The sequence below is a fragment of the Herpailurus yagouaroundi genome, unplaced genomic scaffold (genome assembly GCF_014898765.1).
Source record: "Herpailurus yagouaroundi ecotype Mexico unplaced genomic scaffold, PumYag 161, whole genome shotgun sequence".
Classification (NCBI taxonomy): domain Eukaryota; kingdom Metazoa; phylum Chordata; class Mammalia; order Carnivora; family Felidae; genus Herpailurus; species Herpailurus yagouaroundi.
The window spans coordinates 10,597,294-10,621,371 of NW_024412402.1; the positions used below are offsets into that span (position 1 = coordinate 10,597,294).

At 43.6% G+C, this 24,078-nt stretch overlaps 1 protein-coding gene across 1 annotated transcript in view; it reads left to right on the forward strand.

The window, feature by feature from the left end:
- Positions 1 to 24,078, forward strand: part of KMT2A (lysine methyltransferase 2A) — an 85,100-nt gene that overhangs the window by 38,857 nt on the left and 22,165 nt on the right. Inside the window, exons 8-29 of the mRNA XM_040483191.1 lie at positions 103 to 480; positions 805 to 878; positions 1,860 to 1,991; positions 2,588 to 2,701; positions 7,000 to 7,146; positions 7,803 to 7,898; positions 8,136 to 8,256; positions 9,297 to 9,410; positions 9,874 to 10,058; positions 11,241 to 11,414; positions 12,323 to 12,433; positions 12,741 to 12,814; positions 13,454 to 13,647; positions 13,977 to 14,083; positions 15,164 to 15,301; positions 16,341 to 16,499; positions 16,753 to 16,870; positions 16,993 to 17,071; positions 18,109 to 18,269; positions 18,615 to 18,797; positions 19,017 to 23,259; positions 23,997 to 24,077. Of these exons, the coding sequence (XP_040339125.1) occupies positions 103 to 480; positions 805 to 878; positions 1,860 to 1,991; positions 2,588 to 2,701; positions 7,000 to 7,146; positions 7,803 to 7,898; positions 8,136 to 8,256; positions 9,297 to 9,410; positions 9,874 to 10,058; positions 11,241 to 11,414; positions 12,323 to 12,433; positions 12,741 to 12,814; positions 13,454 to 13,647; positions 13,977 to 14,083; positions 15,164 to 15,301; positions 16,341 to 16,499; positions 16,753 to 16,870; positions 16,993 to 17,071; positions 18,109 to 18,269; positions 18,615 to 18,797; positions 19,017 to 23,259; positions 23,997 to 24,077 (7,183 nt within the window). The remainder of the gene's footprint in view (positions 1 to 102; positions 481 to 804; positions 879 to 1,859; positions 1,992 to 2,587; positions 2,702 to 6,999; positions 7,147 to 7,802; positions 7,899 to 8,135; positions 8,257 to 9,296; positions 9,411 to 9,873; positions 10,059 to 11,240; positions 11,415 to 12,322; positions 12,434 to 12,740; positions 12,815 to 13,453; positions 13,648 to 13,976; positions 14,084 to 15,163; positions 15,302 to 16,340; positions 16,500 to 16,752; positions 16,871 to 16,992; positions 17,072 to 18,108; positions 18,270 to 18,614; positions 18,798 to 19,016; positions 23,260 to 23,996; position 24,078) is intronic.

Genomic DNA, 24,078 nt, shown 5'->3' on the forward strand with positions numbered 1-24,078 from the left:
TCAACTTCAGCTGCAGGAAACTGAGAATAAGATTACGTTACGTTCCTCTACTTCTGTCTTAAGTAAAATTCTTCTCACTTATACTCTTGTGTTTCCTCCTAGCTGTGAAAAAGAAAGAGAAAAAGTCTAAGACCAGTGAAAAGAAAGAGAGCAAAGAGAGCAGTGTTGTGAAGAATGTGGTGGACTGTGGTCAGAAGCCTACCCCGGCAGCAAGAGAGGACCCTGCCCCCAAGAAAAGCAATAGTGAACCACCCCCTCGAAAGCCCGTCGAGGAAAAGAGTGAAGAAGGGAATGCCTCTGCCCCAGGACCTGAATCCAAACAAGTTACCACCCCGACTTCCAGGAAGTCCGGCAAGCAGGTCTCCCAGCCGCCTCCAGTCACCCCCCCACAGCCACCAAGCACAGCACCGCCAAGAAAAGAAGTTCCCAAGACCACTCCTAGCGAGCCCAAGAAAAAGCAGCCTCCACCACCAGAATCAGGTGAGTGAGGAAGGCAAGGAGGAATAGCTGAACCAGAAGAACAACACCTCTGTCTTTTTAAACGGCATGTGGAAACCTGACGTGTATATTTTTAAGCCTTTAATTCAGAAAAATTAGCTCTCTTTTAACCTGTTTACAGAACAATAGAGAAATAGAAGCAAAAAAACCCAGTTAAGTCGGAGGTATTGTCTTCATTTCCTATTTAAAGCCCAGAGTTTCAATAGTTTCCTGTGTTTTCTAATGCCCCTTTCCTCACAGGCCAGTAAGTCCTAAAAGTGGTCGTTGCTATTTAGCACTGACTGTAATTTATGTTGAATTCTTCAGGTCCAGAGCAAAGCAAGCAGAAAAAAGTGGCTCCTCGACCAAGTATTCCTGTAAAACAAAAACCAAAAGAAAAGGTGAGGAGAGATTCGTTTCTCTGCCATTGCTCGGGGATGTGTTCCATCCTGTAAGGCAGTAGTCTTGTCCTTGGCATTTACGTGATTGCGTGAATGAAACCGCGTATCTGCTTCTAGGAAGATGGCAGTGGACTTTCTTAAAATAGACAAACTTCAGGTTTAGGCTTTCACTCGTTTTGTTTTTTGTTTCTTTCCCCTTGTTCCTTTCCCCTTCTTCGTGGTCCTCTATGCTTAGGCTTATGTCGCAGGCCACTTTAGGGTAATTGTTTTTGCCTTCAGCATCCTTTAGTGACATTTGTCTGTAACTATCACCCTTCCCTGTGTCTACGCTGTTATAATTGTATGGAGAGAGAAGGGTCTTCAAGAATCTTCTGGCTCTTTCTGCTGTCTCTCTGTGCCACCATAATGGCGTGTATGAACTTCCTGGTTGATACTCTGAAGAGTATCAGCAATGCCAAAGAGGGGCAGATGCCAGGGTCTTAGGAGGCCTTACTCCAAGGTCATTGTCTGGCTTCTGACTGTAGTGATAATCAAGCATGGTCATACTGACAAATTGAAATTGATGATCACAGAGCTGGGAACGCTTCTGTGAGCATCCCAGGCGGGTTAAACAGGAGTGGAGCGATCGGCCCCACATTTGATGTGCAACTCAAAGATCTAGAAAAATGGCAGAATAAACTGCTCCCGTGCTGTCACTTCCGTTTCATTGTGCCAACAACCTCGGCCGGCGTCACGGACCACGAAGAAGCAAGACAAGAACCCACAGGGGAGAGTCCTGGAATTCTTCTTCTCGGGTTGTAATACATATGTAAAATGCCTTTCTGGAGAAAAGAATCTGAAGATTGACTCTCTGTGTCTGTAGGGTACTTCCGTGGAGATGTGTTTTGTAGATCTGTTAGACTTGTCATTTGCGTTATCTGTTACGAAGGCAAAGGCAAATAGGGTGTGGTTTTGTTCTTCATCCATCTTCTGTCTCTGTAGGAAAAGCCACCTCCAGTCAGTAAGCAGGAGAACACAGGCACTTTGAACATCCTCAGCACTCTCTCCAATGGCAATAGTTCGAAGCAAAAAATCCCAGCAGACGGAGTCCACAGGATCAGAGTGGACTTTAAGGTAAAGGTGTTTTCGTGACCATGTAGTGTATCAAGCGTCATGGACTTTAAATCAGAAAAATGATGTTAACCAGGGGTGCCTGGGTGGCTCAGTTGGTTAAGTGTCCGACTTCGGCTCGGGTCGTGATCTGAGTTCGTGGGTTTGGGCCCCGCGTCTGGCTCTGCGCTGACAGCTCGGAGCCTGGAGCCTGCTTTGGATTCTGTGTCTCCCTCTCTCTCTGCCCCTCCCCCGCTCACACGCTGTCTCTCTCTGTCTCTCAAAAATGAATAAACATTAAAAAAAAAAACAAACAATGTTAACCCAAGGTATTGAAAGAAAGGCAACTCGACACCAAGTCAGGGAGTAAGAACTACCATCAGAAGGTGGGTTCAGGGGCCACTGAACTTTAAGGAAAAGTCAGTCCCAAGGTATCTTTTAACAGCATGTGTGTCTGAGATTCTAATTTTGTAAAGCAGCAGTTCTTTTCAAACCCACTGAAGTGAAGTATTCTGGACACTATGCTGTCACCCTGGTTCTAGGCTTTCCATCCTCACTTTCGTTACAAAGCGGTGTCATTGTAACACTTTCATAAATGACCTGTGTCTCTCTCTCTGCAGGAGGATTGTGAAGCAGAAAATGTATGGGAGATGGGAGGCTTAGGAATCCTGACCTCTGTTCCTATAACCCCCAGAGTGGTTTGCTTTCTCTGTGCCAGCAGTGGGCATGTAGAGGTAAGAAATCCTGCTTCTTGGTACCCCAGAAAGTTGAATGGTAGATTATTTTGCTGTAATGAAAGAATCATTTATTCTCTTTCATTGGCGTGTACCAGGTGCTTACCCCCTCTTTAATTTTATTTAATTTTTAAAGTAATCTCCCTGCCCAACGTGGGGCTCAAACTCACAACCCCGAGATCAAGAGTCGCATGCTCCACAGGAGGCCTCTAGGTGCCCTGGTATCTCCTCTTGAAACCAGCCACCGAAGTATTTTTGAAGATTTTGTAGAGGTTTTATGAAGGAATCTGCCTCTTAGTAGAGTAGCAAAAGTATTGAGTGTGAAAAGTTTAATGGTCTCATCTCTTAAATTCACTCTTTTTATTAGAGTTCTGATATTTCTGCTACATGTCCAAACATGGAAAAACTGTTACAGTGCTCTTCTAGAGAAAGATGTGGCTATCTTATATTGAATATCAAAAACCCCTTGTCTATAAAGAGCTCTTGGCAATTAATAAGAAAAAGGAACAACACCCACTAAAAGAAAAGGCTAAGGACAGAAATATGTAATTCATAAAATGAGAAATAAACATGGTGGGAGGTGTCCTAGAGCCTTCTGATGAACAAAAATTGGACATTAAGCATTAAAAAGATCATGTGGGAAGGGACACCTGATTGCCTCAGTTGGTGGAGCATGTGACTCTTGAGCTTGTGTTGCGTGTTAGCCCCAGGTTGGGTGTAGAGATTACTTAAAAATAAAATCTTAAAAAAAAAAATCACGTGGGAAAAAAAGATTTGGAAATAGGGACTTTCCTCTGGTGGAAATCTAAGTGTTACAGTCTTTCTTTCTGAGCAGATTGTTCGGAAATACGTATTTATCTTTAAAATGAGCATACTGTCTAACCCAACAATGGTACTCCAGGCATTTATCTTAAGGCTATAATTAGATCAGCAAATAGGTATATGTGTACATACATATGTGCGTGTACAATACATACACGTGTATATAAACATACATGTACATAATATATACATGTATACGTACATGTATATAATAAACCTTTCTCTATATATGTAATAAATACAAGACTTTATTTCAGTACTCTTTATAGTAATCAAAAATAGGAAACAGCCAAAATTTTGTCAGTAAAGAGCGGGGGCTTGGTTAAAATAATTATAGGACATGCATATAAGGGCAAGTATGAAGTCCTACATAATAATACAGATTGATATTGACATGGAAAGGTGTCCTTGACACGTCACTGAGTTAAAATAGCAGGTTACAAAGTGGTATGTAAGGCGTGATTCCATTTTGGTTTGGACATTGTTTTAAAAATATATTCAGAAAGAGTTGTGGAAAGATTTACATCAAAATCTTAAAAGTGTGGTTGGGTTATGGTTGACTTGTTTTCTCTTTATTTTTCTTTATCCTTTTGAATCTTTTGCAGTGAGTATCTGCCACCTTTACAGTAAGAGAGGAAAAAAAAGCACAATTTAAATAGAAAGCAGAAGTTTGTCATTCATACAATCCTCAATTCCAGAATGCCTCCTTCGCTTATTACTTTATCACATAGGTATTTTAGTATCATAACGAAATTCCAAACCCAGATTGTAATGTGGATATTGAGCAGTCTGTGAGACTCATTCACTAGCTAAGAGATTCAGCCCTGCCCACTTGCTATGTTAAATTATACATTAGCAAAATTATACATTATTGTCTGGTGTTCATTCATTAAGCAAATCTATTAGTGCCTATCGTGAACTATAATATTGTTCTAAGTGGTGGGGTTGCTTTAGATACCATTGAGATTAAGAATATTCAGTGTAGGGGCGCCTGGGTGGCTCAGTCAGTTAAGTGTCCGACTTTGGCTCAGGTCATGATCTCACAGCTCATGGGTTCGAACTCCACGTCAAGCTCTGTGCTGACAGCTCAGAGCCTGGAGCCTTCTTTAGATTCTGTGTCTCCATCTCTCTGCCCTTCCTCCATCCTTGTCTCTCTCTCAAAAATAAAAAAACATTAAAACATTTAAAAAAAAAAAAAGAATATTCAGTCTATAATTGATTCTCCGCCTTTTGGCTAAGAGCAAGTGAAGAATATTCGGTCTGTAACATCAAGGGTCCGCTGTATCTCTTGTATGTAATCTTTATACTTTGCATCCATACATATGCTATCCACATGAATAACTTGTAGCACCAGTCCTTCAACTTCTATGATAAAACGATTTTTTTCAGACTATAATTGCTTTAATTTAAATTGTGTAGTTATGCACAGCAATCCCACAGGATTCCAAAAAACTGAATTAGAAAAGGAATAGCCCACTGCCTGCATTGCACTCCTAAAACATAACCAGTGCCTAATGAATTCTGGCATTTGAATTTTAAAAATCTTTTTATGGTGGTGTTATTTCAGGTTTGCAGAAAAGTTAGAGTACAAAGAATTCCCATATATCCTTCACCCAGATTTCCCAAGTGTTAATTTTTTAAGTTTATTTATTTTGAGAAAGAGAGAGAGCCAGCAGGGGAAGGGCAGAGAGAGAGAGAGAGAGAGAGAGAGAGAGAGAGAGAATCCAAAGCAGGCTGCGCACTGCCAACATAGAGCTTGACGTGGGGCTCAGACTCACCAACTGCGAGATCATGACCTAAGCCGAAACCAAGAGTTGGAAACTTAACTGACTGAGCCACCCAGGTGCCCCTCAAATGTCAATATTTTTATTTGCTTTATCCTTTTCTCTTTGTGTGTCCGTATTTTACAAAGTGAGAAGTTAAATATGTATACACATTTTATATGCAGACACATTTTTTTCTGAAACTTTGGGAGTAAGTTGCAGACGTGTCCTTTTACGTCTGAATATTTTGGTGTGTATTTCCTAAAACCAAGGACATTCTCATGTAATTACAGTATAGTTATCAAAATCGGGACATTAACACTGGTATATTACTGTTAACCTAATCTATAGACCTCATTTAGACTTGACCAGTTGCCCCAATAATTCTGTTATGGCAAAATAAAATTCTTTTTTTTTTTTTTAAGTTTATTTATTTATTTTGAGGCAGTGGGGAGCACAAGCGGGGAGGGGCAAAGAGAATCCCAAGCAGACTCCACTCTGTCAGCATCAGGCCCATGTAGGGCCTGAACTCATGAACGGTGAGATCATGACGTGAGCTGAAATCAAGAGTTGGATGCTTAACCAACTGAGCCATTCAGGTGCCCCAGCAAAATAGAATTCTTACTCAAAATTTTTAAAAATGCCTATATGAAAATATCATTTTAAAATTACAGATGGAGGGGCGCCTGGGTGGCGCAGTCGGTTAAGCGTCCGACTTCAGCCAGGTCACGATCTCACGGTCTGTGAGTTCGAGCCCCGCGTCGGGCTCTGGGCTGATGGCTCAGAGCCTGGAGCCTGTTTCCGATTCTGTGTCTCCCTCTCTCTCTGCCCCTCCCCCATTCATGCTCTGTCTCTCTCTGTCCCAAAAATAAATAAACGTTGAAAAGAAAAAATAAATAAAATTACAGATGGAAAGGATAAACCAGAGCTTACAACTGTCTTTAGTGTATTGTCAGAAACCTTTAAAACCTTCCCAGGGTACCTGGGTGGCTCCGTCAGTTCAGTGTCTGACTCTTCCTTTTGACTCAGGTCATGATGTCACAGTTCATGGGTTCAAGTCCTGGTTCATGGGTTCGAGCCCTGCGTTGGGCTCTGCACTGACAGCACAGATCCTGCTTGGAATTCTCTCTCTTTCTGCCTCTCCCCTGCAAACACACAAAACCTCCCCATTTCCCCCTTCCCATAGCTCTCGTAGCTTGCTTATGGCACTTAGCCACATTCTGTTAAATCTGGGAATGTATTTATTATATATAAAAAAATACATATCTATATAGTTACTTTAAAAATATTTTTTAATGTTCATTTATTTTTGAGACAGAGACAGACCATGAGTGGGGGAGGGGCAGAGAGAAAGGGAGACACAGAATCTGAAGCAGGTTCGAGGTTCCATGCTGTCAGCACAGAGCCCGAGGCAGGGCTCGAACTTACCAGCCGCGAGATCATGACCTGAGCCAAAGTCGGACACTTAACCGACCAAGCCACCCAGGCGCCCCTATATAGTTATTTTTTTAATTCTACTGTTATTACTTTAGTCCCCTGAATCACCTGCAATGCCTAATATTGGACTTTTTTTTTTTTTTTAACATAATCATTGCTGAATGATTATATGTTGAATAAAACATGTTGGGCTCCTGTAGCCTGAAGTATATAGATAGGATTTGGTTGCTATTTGTTCATGTTATTTGACAACTTCTATGTTCCCATCTACCCTAGTTTGTGTATTGCCAAGTCTGTTGTGAGCCCTTCCACAAGTTTTGTTTAGAGGAGAACGAGCGCCCTCTGGAGGACCAGCTGGAAAATTGGTGTTGTCGTCGCTGCAAGTTCTGTCATGTCTGTGGAAGGCAGCACCAGGCTACAAAGGTATAAAACTAAGTGATAGAACTCTTTAGGGGATTACCCCCTCTCTCCATCTCTGCCTTTTGTTTTTGGGTTTTGTACCTATATTTTTTCTTTGTTGGCTTAGTCTAGCATGACTATTTAGGTATAATTCATTGCCTATTTTTGTGTTTTAATTTGGGGCATATAGGAGAAAACATTGTCATTAGGTAAAATCCCCCAAAGTAAATCAAATCTACCCGATAAGAACATTCATCACCGAGGACCTTTCGCAGGACCTAAATCCGCATGCTTTCACTGAGAATAAATAGTTCGTGAGAAAATTTAAACTGTTATCATGATGTGCTATACTTTAGTTGCAGATAAATATGAAAGGGACACTGAGTCATAGGTGTCTCAAGTGAATTGATGTGATATCCACCTTTGCCTTTAAATTTTCTTTTTTATTATAAGTGACATACAATATTATGTTAGTTTTTGGCGTGCAACTTAGTGATTCAGCACTTCTGTACATTATACAGTGCCCACCGTGAGAAGTGTCGTCGCCATCTGCCAATGCACAACACCGTTACAGTCCTAGTGACTGTATTCTCTACACTGCGCTTTCCGTGTCTGTGACCTACTCACTTTATACCTGGAAGTTGGTAGCTATTCATCCTCTGCCTTTATATTTCCTACAGCAGCTGCTGGAGTGTAATAAGTGCCGAAACAGCTATCACCCTGAGTGCCTGGGACCAAACTACCCCACCAAACCCACAAAGAAAAAGAAAGTTTGGGTGAGTGCACACATCGTGCTGTTTCAGAGAGAACTGGCATGGAGCTCTGGGGCTCGTGCACCTTGTAACAGGGAGAGCCTTGCTCGAGGATGTCATTGTAACAATGTTTTGGTCTCATTATTAAGGAAAGCCATCCCAGGGAAGAAGTCCACTCTGGAAACTGATTGCATCCGAGATCTTTTTAAATGAGATGAGATACTAAAAATAAATTCCTATTGAATTTCTTTTCTTTTCCAGATCTGCACCAAGTGTGTTCGTTGCAAGAGCTGTGGATCCACGACTCCAGGCAAAGGATGGGACGCACAGTGGTCTCATGATTTTTCACTGTGCCATGACTGTGCCAAACTCTTTGCTAAAGGTACATCAAAAAAGCCGGTTTTATCACCTTTCAGGGGTTATATTTGGTTGTTCTGGAGGTGAACACTCCAGGGAAGTAAAGTACAAAGTCTTGCACATTTTGTCAAGGGTACCATTTAGACCATTTCCTAAATTCCTGGCCTTGTTCTTTTCTTTACGCGGAGTATTACAGCAACTAGAAATATTTTGTTAGCTTATATGGGAAGAATTAAGGGGACTTGTTGTAATAACTAACCACAAAGAAATGCTCTAAGCCATTATTTCCGAAAGTAAGGTACATAGACATTTCATTGTTTCAGAAGCGATTTTAGGTGGTATTGAGTCAAATATTTTATTTTCATAGATATGCTAGAAAAAAATTAATAACTAATACGTTAAACTCGTTTTGCTGATTTAGGATAACAATGATATAAAGTTTACTATTGGAAGTTATACTAATATAAGCAAGTTACTAATATAAGCAAATCAATGTTAGGTCTATTAAGAATGATAGAGGATATTATGGATAAAACAAATTGATGAAGGTTGTATGTTGTGCTGAACTTTTCGAAGTGCTGCTCTAAGCTCTAACTTAAATCACTAGGAATAAGGAGGTGTAAATTAACTGTGTTATTTTACACCCATATCCTCAACCTTTTTTAAAAAATATAGACATTTCTTTGGAATGTTCAAGAGAGAAAACTCTCTCTTTCATTCTTTTTTTATTGTGTCGTCTGTAGACTCTACCCACGACCTTTAAAAATGAGTCTAAATAAGGGTGCCTGGCTGGCTCAGTCCATAGAGCATGTGACTCTCGATCTCAGGGTCGTGAGTTCAAGCTCCATGTTAGATGTGGAGGCTACTCCAAAAGAAAAGGAGTCTAAGTGGAATTAGTGGTATGTTCTAAGAGCTCAGAATAATCTTGACGCCGCACAGATGTGTGAGCATCCCGTCGTAGATCTATGCTGGAGTTGTTAAGAAGTTCCGGCAAATAGAAGCCCCAGCCTCAGAGGTGCCAGCACGGGGCCCAGAGCCCCGCTGAACCGCGTGCTTTGCTCACAGGGAACTTCTGCCCTCTGTGTGACAAGTGCTATGACGACGACGACTACGAGAGCAAGATGATGCAGTGTGGGAAGTGCGACCGCTGGGTCCACTCCAAATGTGAGAATCTTTCAGGTACAGAAGGTTGGAGTCTTTTTTTTTTATTACAGTTTTCTTCTTTCTTGGTACATTTACAGCCCCCAGAGCAATCTGTAAACGTAACATTACGGCCATGCTGTTACTTAGAGTTGTTTTAAATTTCCCTTCTTGGTCTCTAGAATAACTTAGATAATTTCGGTCTCTAACACTGTCGTGTTAAGTTGTGCTTGTTTATCAGGAACATAAACATTTACAATATTCATTTGCTAGCTTTTGGTGGGCACCGTAACCGGTCGATCCTCCAGTAACCAAATCCTGGGTTAGTGTTACTGGCGTCCCTTTGGAGCTCAGTATGTGGGGATCAGTTCCTAGGGGATATTAGAGTCTTGCTCCTGTTCCTAACCTACAACTTTATATTAAATTCAGTGGAGTAATGTCCTCTTCTCCCTGTCTGCCACCCTTCAGAGCACCTCAGCATCGTAGGTTTTTGTTTTTCCAGATGAGATGTATGAGATTCTATCTAATCTGCCAGAAAGCGTGGCCTATACTTGTGTGAACTGTACTGAGCGGCACCCTGCAGAGTGGCGACTGGCCCTTGAAAAAGAGCTACAGATCTCTCTGAAGCAAGTCCTGACAGCTTTGCTGAACTCTCGGACCACCAGCCACTTGCTCCGCTACCGACAGGTAGGCCCGAGTCTCATGTCGGTTCCTAAGAGTTTGTTCTGAAGTGGGTTTTCTCCGGTGATGGAATGTTGGTTTATTTGCTCTGATTTTATTTTGCGTCATTCTTCATTTAGTTTTGTAGAGTCACTTGTTGTGGCTTTCAACCATTAAGGAAACCTTCAGGGCCGGGGAGCCTGGGTGGCTCGGTCAGCTTCAGCTCAGGTCGTGATCTGGTTCAAACCCCGCGTCAGAGTCTGTGCTGACAGCTCAGAGCCTGAAGCCTGCTTCGGATTCTGTGTCTCCTCTCCCTTTCTCTCTGCCCCTCCCCACTCCTGTTGTGTCTCTCTCTCTCTCTCTCAAAAATGAATAACCATTAGGAAAAAAAAAGGTTTTTTTTAAAGAAAATCTTTAGAGCCCAGAGTAAGACCTTGTCTAGGGAACTTCTTTGCTGTTATGATAAGAAATTTGGACTTTCTACTCTGAAGGGTCTGAGAGGGACCAATGAAGAGCTTCACCCAAGAGTAACCTGATCAGAGTTGCTTTTTTAGAGAAAAAGTGATTCTGACTAGAAGAGAGAGGAAGGATTGGTGAGGACTGAGGCTAGAAGCAGGGATAGTGGTTGGGAGGCAGTTAGATCAATCTGGGGAAGAGAGAGATTGAGGGCCTGATCTAAGATGATAGTCATGTGGCTAGAGACCCTTTCCCTCTGGGAAATCCCTAGGCTCCTCGGGGCACAATTTGTAAATCACTACTTTTTGTCTATTTTAGTCGTGAACTATATACATCTGTAGAGTAGTCATTAGAAACTCAAGGTAAAATGCTGAAAGAACCACATGGATAACTTGAACTCAGAGATAGGCTGTTGCTTTATCTCTTGATAGAACTCACATTTTGGATAGGAACATTTGCAATCTCTGTCTTCCTCAGAAGGGACTGGAGGGTGTCTATGTTTTCAGGCGAGGTTTGGAAGTTATCAGGCAAAGCTTCTAAGTTCAAAGTCATAGACTTTCATGGTCAAAGTCTTAGAGAACTGGCTCGTTCCGATTACTTTTTCTGTTATTTAAGAAATCTCTGATTATTTTCACGTTCTTTAGGTTTAATAATAGGAATCCTTCCGTGCTATCTTTATTAATTTTAATAGAATTTACACGGGTGCCTCATTTTCAGTGTCAGGTAAGAGAAACCTGTCTTTCCTGGCAACAGGCTGCCAAGCCACCAGACTTAAATCCTGAGACAGAGGAGAGCATACCTTCCCGCAGCTCCCCAGAAGGTCCTGACCCGCCGGTGCTTACCGAGGTCAGCAAACAGGAGGAGCAGCAGCCTTTAGATCTGGAAGGAGTGAAGAGGAAAATGGACCAAGGGAGTTACACATCCGTGGTATGTCTCTCCAACGAACTACCAACATTCCAAGTGCCATTTTAGCTTCTTTGGGTCTTTTGGGGGATGAGGCTGGGGAGTAAGCATTAAAAGATGGTTTGTATTATATTTAGCAACGTCATGTGGATTTAAATACCTAAAAATATGTGAGCTCTCTTAGCTCTGTGTTTCAGAAGACAGGGAGGTAGTGTCTCAGAACGGTTCTCTGTTTTGGCTTTCATCTGAGTTCGCTGAAAATCATTTGTGCCTTAAAATTATTTTTATATTTAAACTTTGTGGGAACATGCTAACGTGAAGTTACTTGGTTTGCCCCTTTTGAAATCATGTCTGAATAACGTGTCTTTCAGTCTAGGATCTTTATTATAGACAGATGTCTTTTAAATGTATGGTTTTAAGGATGTAGGGGAATGATTGTTATCTCATGGTCCATATTTGACATTCATTTGTTGATGGGGCATCCAGCTGGCTCAGTCAGTGGAGCATTCGACTCTTATCTCCGAGGTTGTGAGTTCAAGCCCCACGTTGGATGTAGAGATTACTTAAAAAATTACAAAATTTAAAATAAAAAGAACGTACGGGAACATCTGTAATCTCATGGTCCACATTTGCTATTCAGTTGTTTTATTCATTTTAATCTGAGTAAAAAATCATGGTCCTATTTGGGTAACTTGCCATGGTAACAGCTAATTTATTTGCATACTTGCTTTATTAGCCTGGCTTCTCTTGGCTGCCGCAAGTTAATTGAGAACTGAATTCAAAAAGCCTCCGCTAAAGACAAATTACACTGCATTAAAGTAGGGTGTCCATTTTCTGTTGGATTTCTGTGCTGGGTGATTTAGGAGGGAACAGGAAGTGGTTTTGAGACCACACTGCTTTTTGAATAATTAATACTTTGTTTTTGTATACAGTTGGAGTTCAGTGATGATATCGTGAAGATCATTCAAGCAGCCATTAATTCAGATGGAGGACAGCCAGAAATTAAAAAAGCCAACAGCATGGTCAAGTCCTTCTTTATTCGGGTGAATGATATTAATAGTTCATGTTTTTAATGCGCATCTATGGGTAATTACTCTGTGAGCAAAGCGGATTTGTTCTCTTCTCCGATTTGTTTTGCCATGTGTGTAAAACATCTTTTGGTTTAGTTAATTCCTCTGATTCTTTGGGAGGAAATTGGTGAGGTTGCCAGAGTGGATGGATCTTTCCCTTAGTGGCCTGAAATCGTCCTCATATTGACAGGGAAGCTGGTGTGAAGTTGTTAGTTTTCGTGTGGTTTCCAAATGGATGTTCACATGCTTACATTTGTTTGTTTGTTTATTTTTCTGTTAGCAAATGGAACGTGTTTTTCCATGGTTCAGTGTCAAAAAGTCTAGGTTTTGGGAGCCAAATAAAGTATCGAGCAAGTAAGTAAACTTGGTATTCCTTTTTTTTCCTCCTCATCAGCTAGAAATTTGAGAGTTCTGACATTTCTAGATTAAGGTTTCTTTAGACTAGGTCTTAATATTAACAATTAATCATTTGAAATGCCTTTTCGAGGCATTTCTAAATGCTGCTTTAGAGATGATACTTAATGTTTATTATAGTCTGTTGCCCATTTTTTTTCTTTCTTTATATGTTATGTTTTCCGGAATTTGGCTTAATTTGTGGCGTAGGTACAATCCACGTGCTATATATGTAGCTCAGTATTTGGACTTGTGATAACCGGGTTCTGTTTTATTTGGTTCAAATGGTGCTCTCTCCTGCTCTTGAGTCTCCATATTTAACTTAAAAATTTTATTCTACTAAATCCTTTTGATTTTTTGATAAAGTTATCATTTCTTTCTGGAAGTTTCACCAAGAGTCATGTATCGAGGATATATTTTTTTAAATAATAAAGTCCTGTATATGTAGGCCGTTTTCACAATCTGTGGCTTGTTCTTACATTCTGTGAATGGCTCGTGCATGGGGCTGTAACCTGATGATGCCAAGAATTTGATAATTTTGTGTAGTTCTAGGTGTGTCGTAGGAGGTCAATAAATACTTGTTGAATCAATTATTTTCAGCAGTGGGATGTTACCAAACGCAGTGCTTCCACCTTCACTTGACCATAATTATGCTCAGTGGCAGGAGCGAGAGGAAAACAGCCACACTGAGCAGCCTCCTTTAATGAAGAAAATCATCCCAGCTCCCAAACCTAAGGGGCCCGGAGAACCAGACTCTCCAACACCACTCCATCCTCCTACACCACCAATTCTGAGTAAGACACCAAATGAGTCATTATCCATGTCTCTCTAGATGCAAATGATCAACTTCGTGAATCTAAATTTAATACACTTGCATATTAGAAAGAAATTTCGAGGTCATCCTTAAATGTAACGCAATCGTCGTTTTCGCTTAGCTTGGACCGATAACAAGAAATCGATAGAACCGCTGTAACAGATGGCGAGATAACATAACTTTGAACACTTTTTGAAAGTGTTTATTTTATAAGCTGCAGGCTATTGAAGCCTAAGTGGGTTTTTTTTTTCTTCCTGGAAATCAGACGTAGTATTGCCAATTTTAACTGGTTGTCTTTTGGGTTCTAAGGTACTGATAGGAGTCGAGAAGATAGTCCAGAACTGAATCCACCCCCAGGCATCGAGGATAATAGACAGTGTGCATTGTGTTTGATGTATGGTGATGACAGTGCTAATGTAAGTACCTTGGTGTAAGGGGTCCTACTTAGCAGATGCTCACATGAACTGTGTGTCCTTTGTGTCTAAATTTGATGACTGGGTGCCATTTATTTAACGAATGTTTGTCACCTGGCATGTGGCACTTGGGGTTTTTTCTTTCATTTAAAAGATGATTTTTTTTTTTTTTAATTTTTTTTTTTTCAACGTTTATTTATTTTTGGGACAGAGAGAGACAGAGCATGAACGGGGGAGGGGCAGAGAGAGAGGGAGACACAGAATCGGAAACAGGCTCCAGGCTCTGAGCCATCAGCCCAGAGCCCGACGCGGGGCTCGAACTCACGGACCGCGAGATCGTGACCTGGCTGAAGTCGGACGCTTAACCGACTGCGCCACCCAGGCGCCCCCATTTAAAAGATGATTTGCCTTCAATTAACCTGCTGATGTCTCATAATTTCTACAGGAAATTCCTCAAAAAGATTTTATGAGAGTCCATAAAATATGTAAGTTGCATATTTAAAGGCTTGTGTTTAACATAGGATAGCAGAGTGGTTAAGATCCCCAGCGCTGGCCGGCTGCCTGGATTCATTTCTCTACTCTGCTGCCTACTTATTGACCTTGGCGAGGAGCTTAACCTCCCTGACTCTCAGTTTCATCTTTAAAATGAGGATAATGATAACACGTAACCACTGCGGGTTATTTATAAGGATTAGAGGAAATAATGTTCATCAAGCTTTACTTAGTGCCTGGCCCATAGTAAGCTTACAATAAGAAAGGTTTTATAAGAAGGAAACGCACGCTAAGAGAACTGGCTTGGAAATACGGTTTTAAAGAAGTCACTGCGCACTTTCATAAACTTACCATGTGCTGCTAATGTTTTTGTTCCCTATGTTTGTAAAATATTTCCAGTCCATGGAAGAGGTAATCTAGAAAGGTGAGAAGTAGAAACAAACATCGAAAAATGACTTTTGATCTTTGCGTGCATCCCCAAGTTAAAGAATTACTGTTGATACTACCTTGACTGAGATAAAGCTAATACCAAGGAAAACCTTCTTTGGCATTATATTCTTTAAAGAAAAAAGAAATCTCTTGATTTCATAGGATGCTGGCCGTTTGCTATACATTGGCCAAAATGAGTGGACACATGTAAATTGCGCTTTGTGGTCAGCAGAAGTGTTTGAAGACGATGATGGATCACTAAAGAATGTGCACATGGCTGTGATCAGGGGCAAACAGCTGGTAAGACCTGTGTAAATGTTACAGAAAAGATCCTTTCTCTGTTTCCAGGTGTTTTCTCTTGGCTAAATGCTACCTCGCTGATGCTTTTTGTAGTGCCTTCAGAATGGTTAGCCAGCAGCAAATAGTGGTGTATACTATAGGCAGATTGCTATTCTGACCCCTCCCTGGAGGATGGTACAAAAGAAACAGAAAACAAAGTACTGTCTAGTTTGGGAGATAATATGTGCAAGAAGGGTGTTACTTTATTAAGTGATTTAGACAAAATGACCTCAGAGGTCCCAGCTGGATCAACACCCTGTGGTTCCATAGGATAAACCCACATAGATACACACAGGAAGAGGGATGTGGAAAATGATCAGTAGAAGCTGAGAGTAGTCCGAAAAGGCCACGAAGGAGTAAAATTTTTAACAACTATATTTGGAAGGAGGGAAGAAGATGAAGGATTGTCAGAAAGAAAGAAAGAAAAAGGGAGAGAGACAAGCAAACAAAAAGCACATGCAAAGAAAACATGTCAATTGCATGGAGAGGACAAAGTCTTCTGTGGGGAGGAGCCCAGGCTGTGATTGACAGAATAAGGTGCTGACATACAGGCTGGTTGTAGGAAATCTTTGAGTCATCTGATAAATTTAATCTGTTAATAAGCCTAGTAACTAGAGAACCCTTATGTTTCTGATCGGTATACTCTTTCCAGAACTGAATTCTTTTGGATATAGTACCTTTCTAACAAGATGATGTTTGTAGTATCAGTCTTCGAAATTTTGTCTTCTCTAAATCAATCGTGCATCCTAGGAAAAAAAAAAAAAACTGGTTTAAGTTCTAAATCAAATTGTGATATTTAATAGTTCTAGGGCCTAGGGACAGTGGGAGAGACAGGATTTGTAGAGGAGGATTTATGGCTCATATCATTTCTCTATAATTCAATTACCAATAAAAGAAATGAATTGTAGGAAACGCAGAATGGGATAATTCTTTAGAGATGGAAAGTGGCTTAAAACCTCTGAAAGTCTGACTTAGGCCTCTGTTCTCTCTGGATGGTTAGAGATGTGAATTCTGCCAAAAGCCAGGAGCCACTGTGGGTTGCTGCCTTACATCCTGCACCAGCAACTATCACTTCATGTGTTCTCGCGCCAAGAACTGTGTCTTTCTGGATGATAAGAAAGTATATTGCCAACGACATCGGGATTTGATCAAAGGCGAGGTGAGAACTTGGTTACTTTTCGAATTCTATAGGAGTTCAGGGAAAACAGGCTGAGGACAGCAAGATGGTAAGCTTTGTGTTACCTTCCAACTGTGTGTTCCTAGAATCACCTTCTCTTGCAAATACAGAAGTCCTCCTGTGAAACAGCAGGGTGATTTTGAGATCTGCTCTGTACTTTGCCCTCTGAGAGAATCGGTATCACGCATATAATGTGTAAAGGGGCAGCCTGTTAACAGCCGGATTTTCATTTTAGGTGGTTCCTGAGAATGGATTTGAAGTTTTTAGAAGAGTGTTTGTGGACTTTGAAGGAATCAGCTTGAGAAGGAAGTTTCTCAATGGCTTGGAACCAGAAAATATCCACATGATGATTGGTATGACATGGGCCTCCGTTGTTGGGGAAGGCTCCGTGTATCACTGGGGTACTTTCTGGTCTCTGGTTTAGAAGTGAGCCTTCTCATTATCTCCTCTAACTAGTTCTCCTTTCCTTGGTCAGGCTCCATGACAATTGACTGCTTAGGAATTCTGAATGATCTCTCTGACTGTGAAGATAAGCTTTTTCCTATCGGATATCAGTAAGTAGCACTGTAGAGAGAAGACCCCAACCCCCGCAGCTTGAGCACCCCGAACCATGAGCAGGTCGTTGAATGGCGAGCCATACTTGTTAGCTACTTTTAACTGCCACTGCAAATTAACTCCGTTTTTTGCTACTTCTTGTAGACTGGGCCTAAAGTATCAGTTTATGTCTGCTAAATCCACGTATAGAAGGAAAGTACTATTGGCATACTTTCAGAATCATTTCCAAATAAAACCTAAATAGAAAACGTGAGGTCAGTCTCTTAAGAGTTCCATTTATCTGGATTCAGACGTCCAGATTGTTGTAGTGGATCAGACAAACCCCTCATGCCTCTGTCCTCAGTCCAAAAATATAAACCCCCCACAATAATAATCATATTCTCCAGTGAGAATTTATCATCTTTCCTATGTGAAGCAAATTTCTGAAACTTCTAGCAGGCTGACAGTATAAATTTAAAATTCCTTTTCTAGCTCTCCCATTTTGGAGTCTCATTTTGCTATATATACTCACAATTTATTCTGCATTCCAATTCTGGCGGCACAGTCTATACTCTGCATTTAGCCGGCAGCCCTTTGTATAAACCAGGCTCCATCAGCATCCCGCAGATTGGAAGCAGTTACATTTCCCTTGTCTTGTGGGGCTTTTCTCCCAAAGGAAACACTTCGGGCTTGCTCTTTCCTCACTTCGTACACCCGGCGGGGCAGTAATCCCTTCCCGCAGGTCAAGAACTATTTCTTGTAGCAGTTAGTATTTTTCTTTCTCTGCATTTTAGGATCTTGTGCTATTTTTGTCTCCTGCTTACGCTACAATAAAAAAAGACGTTATGCTATTTTCTGAGAGACTAGGAAAAACCAAGAATTTCAAAAAGCTTGGAACAGCCTAGCCAGGGGGATCTATAATAAGAATCCATGAAGTGAAGCTGAATTCTGTCAACCCAGGAGGCCAGGGAACCGAGGATGAGGAGAGGTTTGGGCACGTGTTCGTCTCCGCCTCTGTACTCTCGCTGGTGGTGATTTTGATGGATCTGTTTGCCAGGTGTTCCCGGGTGTACTGGAGTACCACGGATGCTCGCAAGCGCTGTGTGTACACGTGCAAGATAGTGGAGTGCCGTCCTCCGGTTGTAGAGCCAGATATCAACAGCACTGTGGAGCACGATGAAAACAGGACCATCGCTCACAGTCCCACGTCTTTTGCAGGTGAGACTTTAATCGAGATGGGACTTGAGTTTGGTTTTTGGGAGTACCATGATTGAAGGCAGAAAAACGTCATCCCTCTGGGAGGGGTCATTTGTTTCTATTTTGATTTTTACCTTAATAGCTTACTTTTTGTTGGTGTGTTTGTTTATTTTATTTTATTTTGTTTTGTTTTGTTTCTTTAAGATTTAAGTTTTAAGTAACCTTATACACCCAGCGTGGGGCTCGAACCCACAGTCCCGAGTTCAGGAGTGCATGCTCCTCCCGCGGAGCCAGGCAGGCGCCCCCATTTGATGGATACTCTAATTGGACTTTTTTTTAGTAACGAGTGTTTCTTTCCTACCACAGAAATTTCATCTAAAGAGAGTCAGAACACAGCTGAAACTATAAGTCCTCCCTCACCAGACCGACCTCATTCGCAAACCTCTGGTTCCTGTTTTTATCATGTCATCTCGAAGGTCCCTAGGATTCGAACACCTAGTTACTCTCCAACACAGAGGTCCCCTGGCTGTCGGCCATTGCCTTCTGCAGGTAAAGGACCTACCTCGTTGACGAACTTGACCCAAAAAGATTAGCTCAAAGATTAGCCTGTGGTTCTTGCAGGCAACTTTATCTCAGTGACTTTGGCTCGTTGAAAATCTTGATCGTTGCAGTTTTCAGTGAAAAGTCATTGCCGAGTCATTGAAAGCAGTGGCTACCGCACGTTTGTCCCTCTCTGTAATAGACTATTATTTTCTCTCTCTTGTTCAGGAAGTCCTACCCCAACCACTCATGAAATAGTCACAGTGGGTGACCCTTTACTCTCCTCTGGACTCCGAAGCATTGGCTCCAGGCGACACAGCACTTCTTCCCTGTCACCCCAGCGGTCTAAACTCCGGATAATGTCTCCAGTGAGAACTGGGAGTACTTACTCCAGGAATAGTGTTCCCTCAGTGTCCGCCATCGGGACTGCCACAGATCTTGAGTCAAGTGCCAAAGCAGTTGATCACGTCTTAGGACCGCTGAACTCAAACAGTAACTTAGGGCAAAACACTCCCACCTCTTCAAATTTGCAAAGGACAGTGGTTACTATGGGCACTAAAACCAGTCACTTGGACGGATCTTCATCTTCAGAAATGAAGCACTCCAGTGCTTCCGACTTGGCATCCAAGAGCTCCTCTTTGAAGGGAGAGAAGGCCAAAGTGCCAGGTTCCAAGAGTTCAGAGGGATCTGCACATGCTGTGGCTTATCCTGGCATTCCCAAGCTGGCCCCGCAGCTTCATAACACAGCATCTGGAGAATTAAATGCTAGCAAGATCGGCACTTTTGCTGAACTCTCTTCGGTGCCGTTTTCTTCTAAAGAGGCCCTCTCCTTCCCCCCACTCCATCTGAGAGGGCAAAGGAACGATCGAGACCAACACGCAGACTCGAACCAATCAGTAAACCCCTCTCCCGAGGAAGAGGCGGAAGTCAAAACCTTGAAGCTATCTGGAGTGAGCAACAGGTCATCCATTGTCAATGAACATGTGGGATCTAGTTCCAGGGACAGGAGACAGAAAGGGAAAAAGTCTTGTAAAGAAACTTTCAAAGAAAAACATTCCAGTAAGTCTTTTTTGGAACCTGGTCAGGTGACCACCGGTGAGGAAGGAAACCTAAAGCCGGAGTTTGTTGATGAAGTTTTGACTCCAGAATTTATGGGGCAACGACCATGTAATAATGTTTCTTCTGATAAGATTGGAGACAAAGTCCTGCCTATTCCAGGAGTCCCCAAAGCTCCATCCATGCAAGTAGAAGGATCTGCCAAGGAATTACAGACACCCCGGAAACGCACGGTCAAAGTGACACTGACGCCTCTCAAAATGGAAAGTGAGGGCCAGTCCAAGAATACCCTGAAAGAAAGTAGTCCCGTTTCCCCTCTGCAAATAGAGTCAGCGTCTCCAACAGAACCAGTTTCAGCCTCTGAAAGTCCAGGAGATGGTCCAGTGGCCCAGCCAAGCCCCAATAATACCTCATCCCAGGATTCTCAAAGTAACAATTATCAGAATCTTCCGGTTCAGGACAGAAACCTGATGCTTCCAGATGGTCCCAAACCTCAGGAGGATGGCTCTTTCAAGCGGAGATACCCCCGTCGCAGTGCCCGGGCACGCTCTAACATGTTCTTCGGGCTCACCCCACTCTACGGGGTAAGATCCTACGGTGAAGAAGACATTCCATTCTACAGCAGCTCAACTGGGAAGAAACGAGGCAAGAGATCAGCTGAGGGACAGGTGGATGGGGCCGATGACCTAAGCACTTCTGATGAAGATGACTTATATTATTACAATTTCACTAGGACAGTGATTTCTTCAGGCGGAGAGGAACGGCTGGCATCCCATAATCTATTTCGGGAGGAAGAACAGTGTGACCTCCCGAAGATTTCTCAGCTGGATGGTGTCGATGACGGCACAGAGAGCGATACGAGCGTCACAGCCACAGCGAGGAAGAGCAGCCAGATTCCAAAGAGAAACGGCAAAGAAAACGGAACGGAGAACTTAAAGATGGAGCGGCCTGAAGACGCCGGCGAGAAAGAACACGTCATTAAGAGTTCCGTGGGCCACAAAAATGAGCCAAAGATGGATAACTGCCACTCTGTGAGCAGAGTTAAAACACAGGGGCAGGATTCCTTGGAGGCTCAGCTCAGCTCATTGGAGTCAAGCCGCAGAGTCCACACGAGCACCCCGTCGGACAAGAACCTACTAGACACCTACAACACCGAGCTCCTGAAATCGGACTCGGATAACAACAACAGCGACGACTGTGGGAACATCCTGCCCTCGGACATCATGGACTTCGTCCTAAAGAATACCCCATCCATGCAGGCTTTGGGCGAGAGCCCAGAGTCCTCTTCGTCGGAACTCCTAAATCTCGGTGAAGGCTTGGGTCTCGACAGTAACCGGGAAAAGGACATGGGTCTTTTCGAAGTGTTTTCTCAGCAGCTGCCCACGACAGAACCTGTGGACAGTAGCGTCTCCTCCTCTATCTCAGCAGAGGAGCAGTTTGAGCTGCCCCTGGAGCTGCCGTCTGATCTGTCCGTCCTGACCACCCGGAGTCCCACGGTCCCCAGCCAGAATGCCAGTAGACTGGCTGTGATCTCCGACTCAGGAGAGAAGAGGGTGACCATCACAGAGAAGTCTGTGGCCTCCTCTGAAGGGGACTCGGCACTGCTGAGTCCCGGAGTAGATCCGACGCCCGAAGGCCACATGACTCCCGATCATTTTATCCAAGGACACATGGACGCGGACCACATCTCCAGCCCGCCTTGTGGTTCAGTGGAGCAGGGTCATGGCAACAATCAGGATTTAACTAGAAACAGTAGCACCCCCGGCCTTCAGGTACCTGTTTCCCCTACTGTTCCTATCCAGAACCAGAAATATGTGCCCAACTCTACCGAGAGTCCTGGCCCATCTCAGATTTCTAATGCAGCTGTCCAGACCACTCCACCCCACCTGAAACCAGCCACTGAGAAACTCATTGTTGTTAACCAGAACATGCAGCCACTTTATGTTCTCCAAACTCTTCCAAATGGAGTGACCCAAAAAATCCAATTGACCTCTTCTGTTAGTTCTACACCCAATGTGATGGAGACAAATACTTCAGTATTGGGGCCCATGGGAAGTGGTCTCACCCTAGCCACGGGACTAAATCCAAGCTTGCCAACTTCTCCATCTCTCTTCCCTCCTGCTAGCAAAGGATTGCTCCCCATGTCTCATCGCCAGCACTTACATTCCTTCCCCGCAGCTACTCAAAGTAGTTTCCCACCCAACATCAACAGCCCTCCTTCAGGCCTACTTATTGGGGTTCAGCCTCCTCCAGATCCCCAACTTTTGGTTTCAGAAGCCAGCCAGAGGACAGACCTCAGTACCACAGTAGCCACTCCATCCTCTGGACTCAAGAAAAGACCCATATCTCGTCTGCAGACCCGAAAGAATAAAAAACTCGCTCCCTCTAGCAACCCTTCAAACATTGCCCCTTCCGATGTGGTTTCTAACATGACACTGATTAACTTCACACCCTCCCAGCTGCCAAATCATCCCAATCTGCTAGATTTGGGCTCACTTAACACTTCATCTCACCGAACTGTCCCCAACATCATAAAAAGGTCTAAATCTGGCATCATGTATTTTGAACAGGCTCCGCTGTTACCGCAGAGTGTGGGAGGCACTGCCGCGGCGGCGGCGGGCGCATCAACAATAAGCCAGGACACTGGCCACCTCACCGCGGGGCCTGTGTCTGGCTTGGCATCCGGTTCCTCCGTCTTGAACGTTGTATCCATGCAAACCGCAACAACCCCTACGAGTAGTGCATCAGTTCCGGGACATGTCGCGTTAACCAACCCCAGGCTGCTCGGTACCCCGGATATTGGCTCAATAAGCAACCTTTTGATCAAAGCCAGTCAGCAGAGCCTGGGGATGCAGGACCAGCCTGTGGCTTTACCACCAAGTTCAGGAATGTTTCCGCAACTGGGGACATCCCAGGCTCCTCCTGCCGCGATGACAGCGGCATCCAGCATCTGCGTGCTCCCCTCTGCTCAGACCGCGGGCATAACGGCCGCGTCGCCTCCGGGGGAAGCAGAAGAACACTATCAGCTTCAGCACGTGAACCAGCTCCTTGCCAGCAAAACTGGGATTCTCCCTTCCCAGCGTGATCTTGATTCTGCTCCAGGGACCCAGGGAGCCAGCTTTCCCCAGACAGTAGATGCCCCCAACAGCGTGGGGCTGGAGCAGAACAAGGCTTTATCCTCAGCTATGCAAGCCAGCTCAGCCTCTCCTGGGGGCTCTCCGTCCTCTGGGCAGCAGTCAGCAAGCCCCTCCGTGCCGGGTGCCACCAAACCCAAACCAAAAATCAAACGGATTCAGCTGCCTTTGGACAAAGGGAATGGCAAGAAGCACAAAGTTTCCCATTCGCGGACCAGTTCTTCTGAAGCACACATTCCAGACCAGGAAGCCAGCGCGACATCCCTGACCTCAGTCACAGGGTGAGAGATGCCAATATCCGCTCTGCTGGGTGGGCGGGATCTTGTGCTCGGGACTAGAGGCTGGGGCAGTGGCAGTCTTCTGGGAGGGACGTGTTGCATTGCTCGGGGGGTGTTCTGGGTTGTGACTTCGAATTTTTTTTTTTTTTTTTTTCTCCCCCCCTCACAGCAGTGATTTCTAGAGCAAAATTTAGTTCCGTCCGTGGGCAGTTTGTCTCTGGGATAGAACCACATCTCTAATTACTCTTTGATTTAAAACAGTGCTGCTGTTTGCTCTTGGCGTTTGGTTTTCTGGGGGACGGGGCGGGGGGGGTGCTGGTGTTTGTGTTTTTGTTTTTGTTTTGCTGAGGCTTAGGATACTGAAGGACGATTATTCCCGTCCAGAGGGCAAAGCCACCTGTTGTAGATCCTCATGAAGTCCCTTTTGAGAACACTAGCATGGGGTGTAACGCATGTAAAGTACACAAGTGAAGTTTTACATAGGTGTGCACCCGCGTAGCCACCATGCGGATCAAGATCTAAAACATTCCTAGAGTTCCAGAAGCCTCCTTGTGCCTTCTCTTGGTCGGTACGCCCTCAAGATAACCACTGTCTAACCTGTGTCACCACAGATTAGTTTTCTCAGCTCGTGAATGTTATCAGATCCATCGTGGTAGAGGCATTTCTTTAGACTGAGCTGTGCATTTGGCACATGTTTCCTGGTGGTTTTTCTTGAAAAGATACAAATGGTTCCGTTCCAGGACTCCAGGAGCAGAGGCTGAGCAGAAGGGGACTGCTGATGTGGAACAGTCGTCCCAAAAGGAGTGTGGGCAGACCACAGGG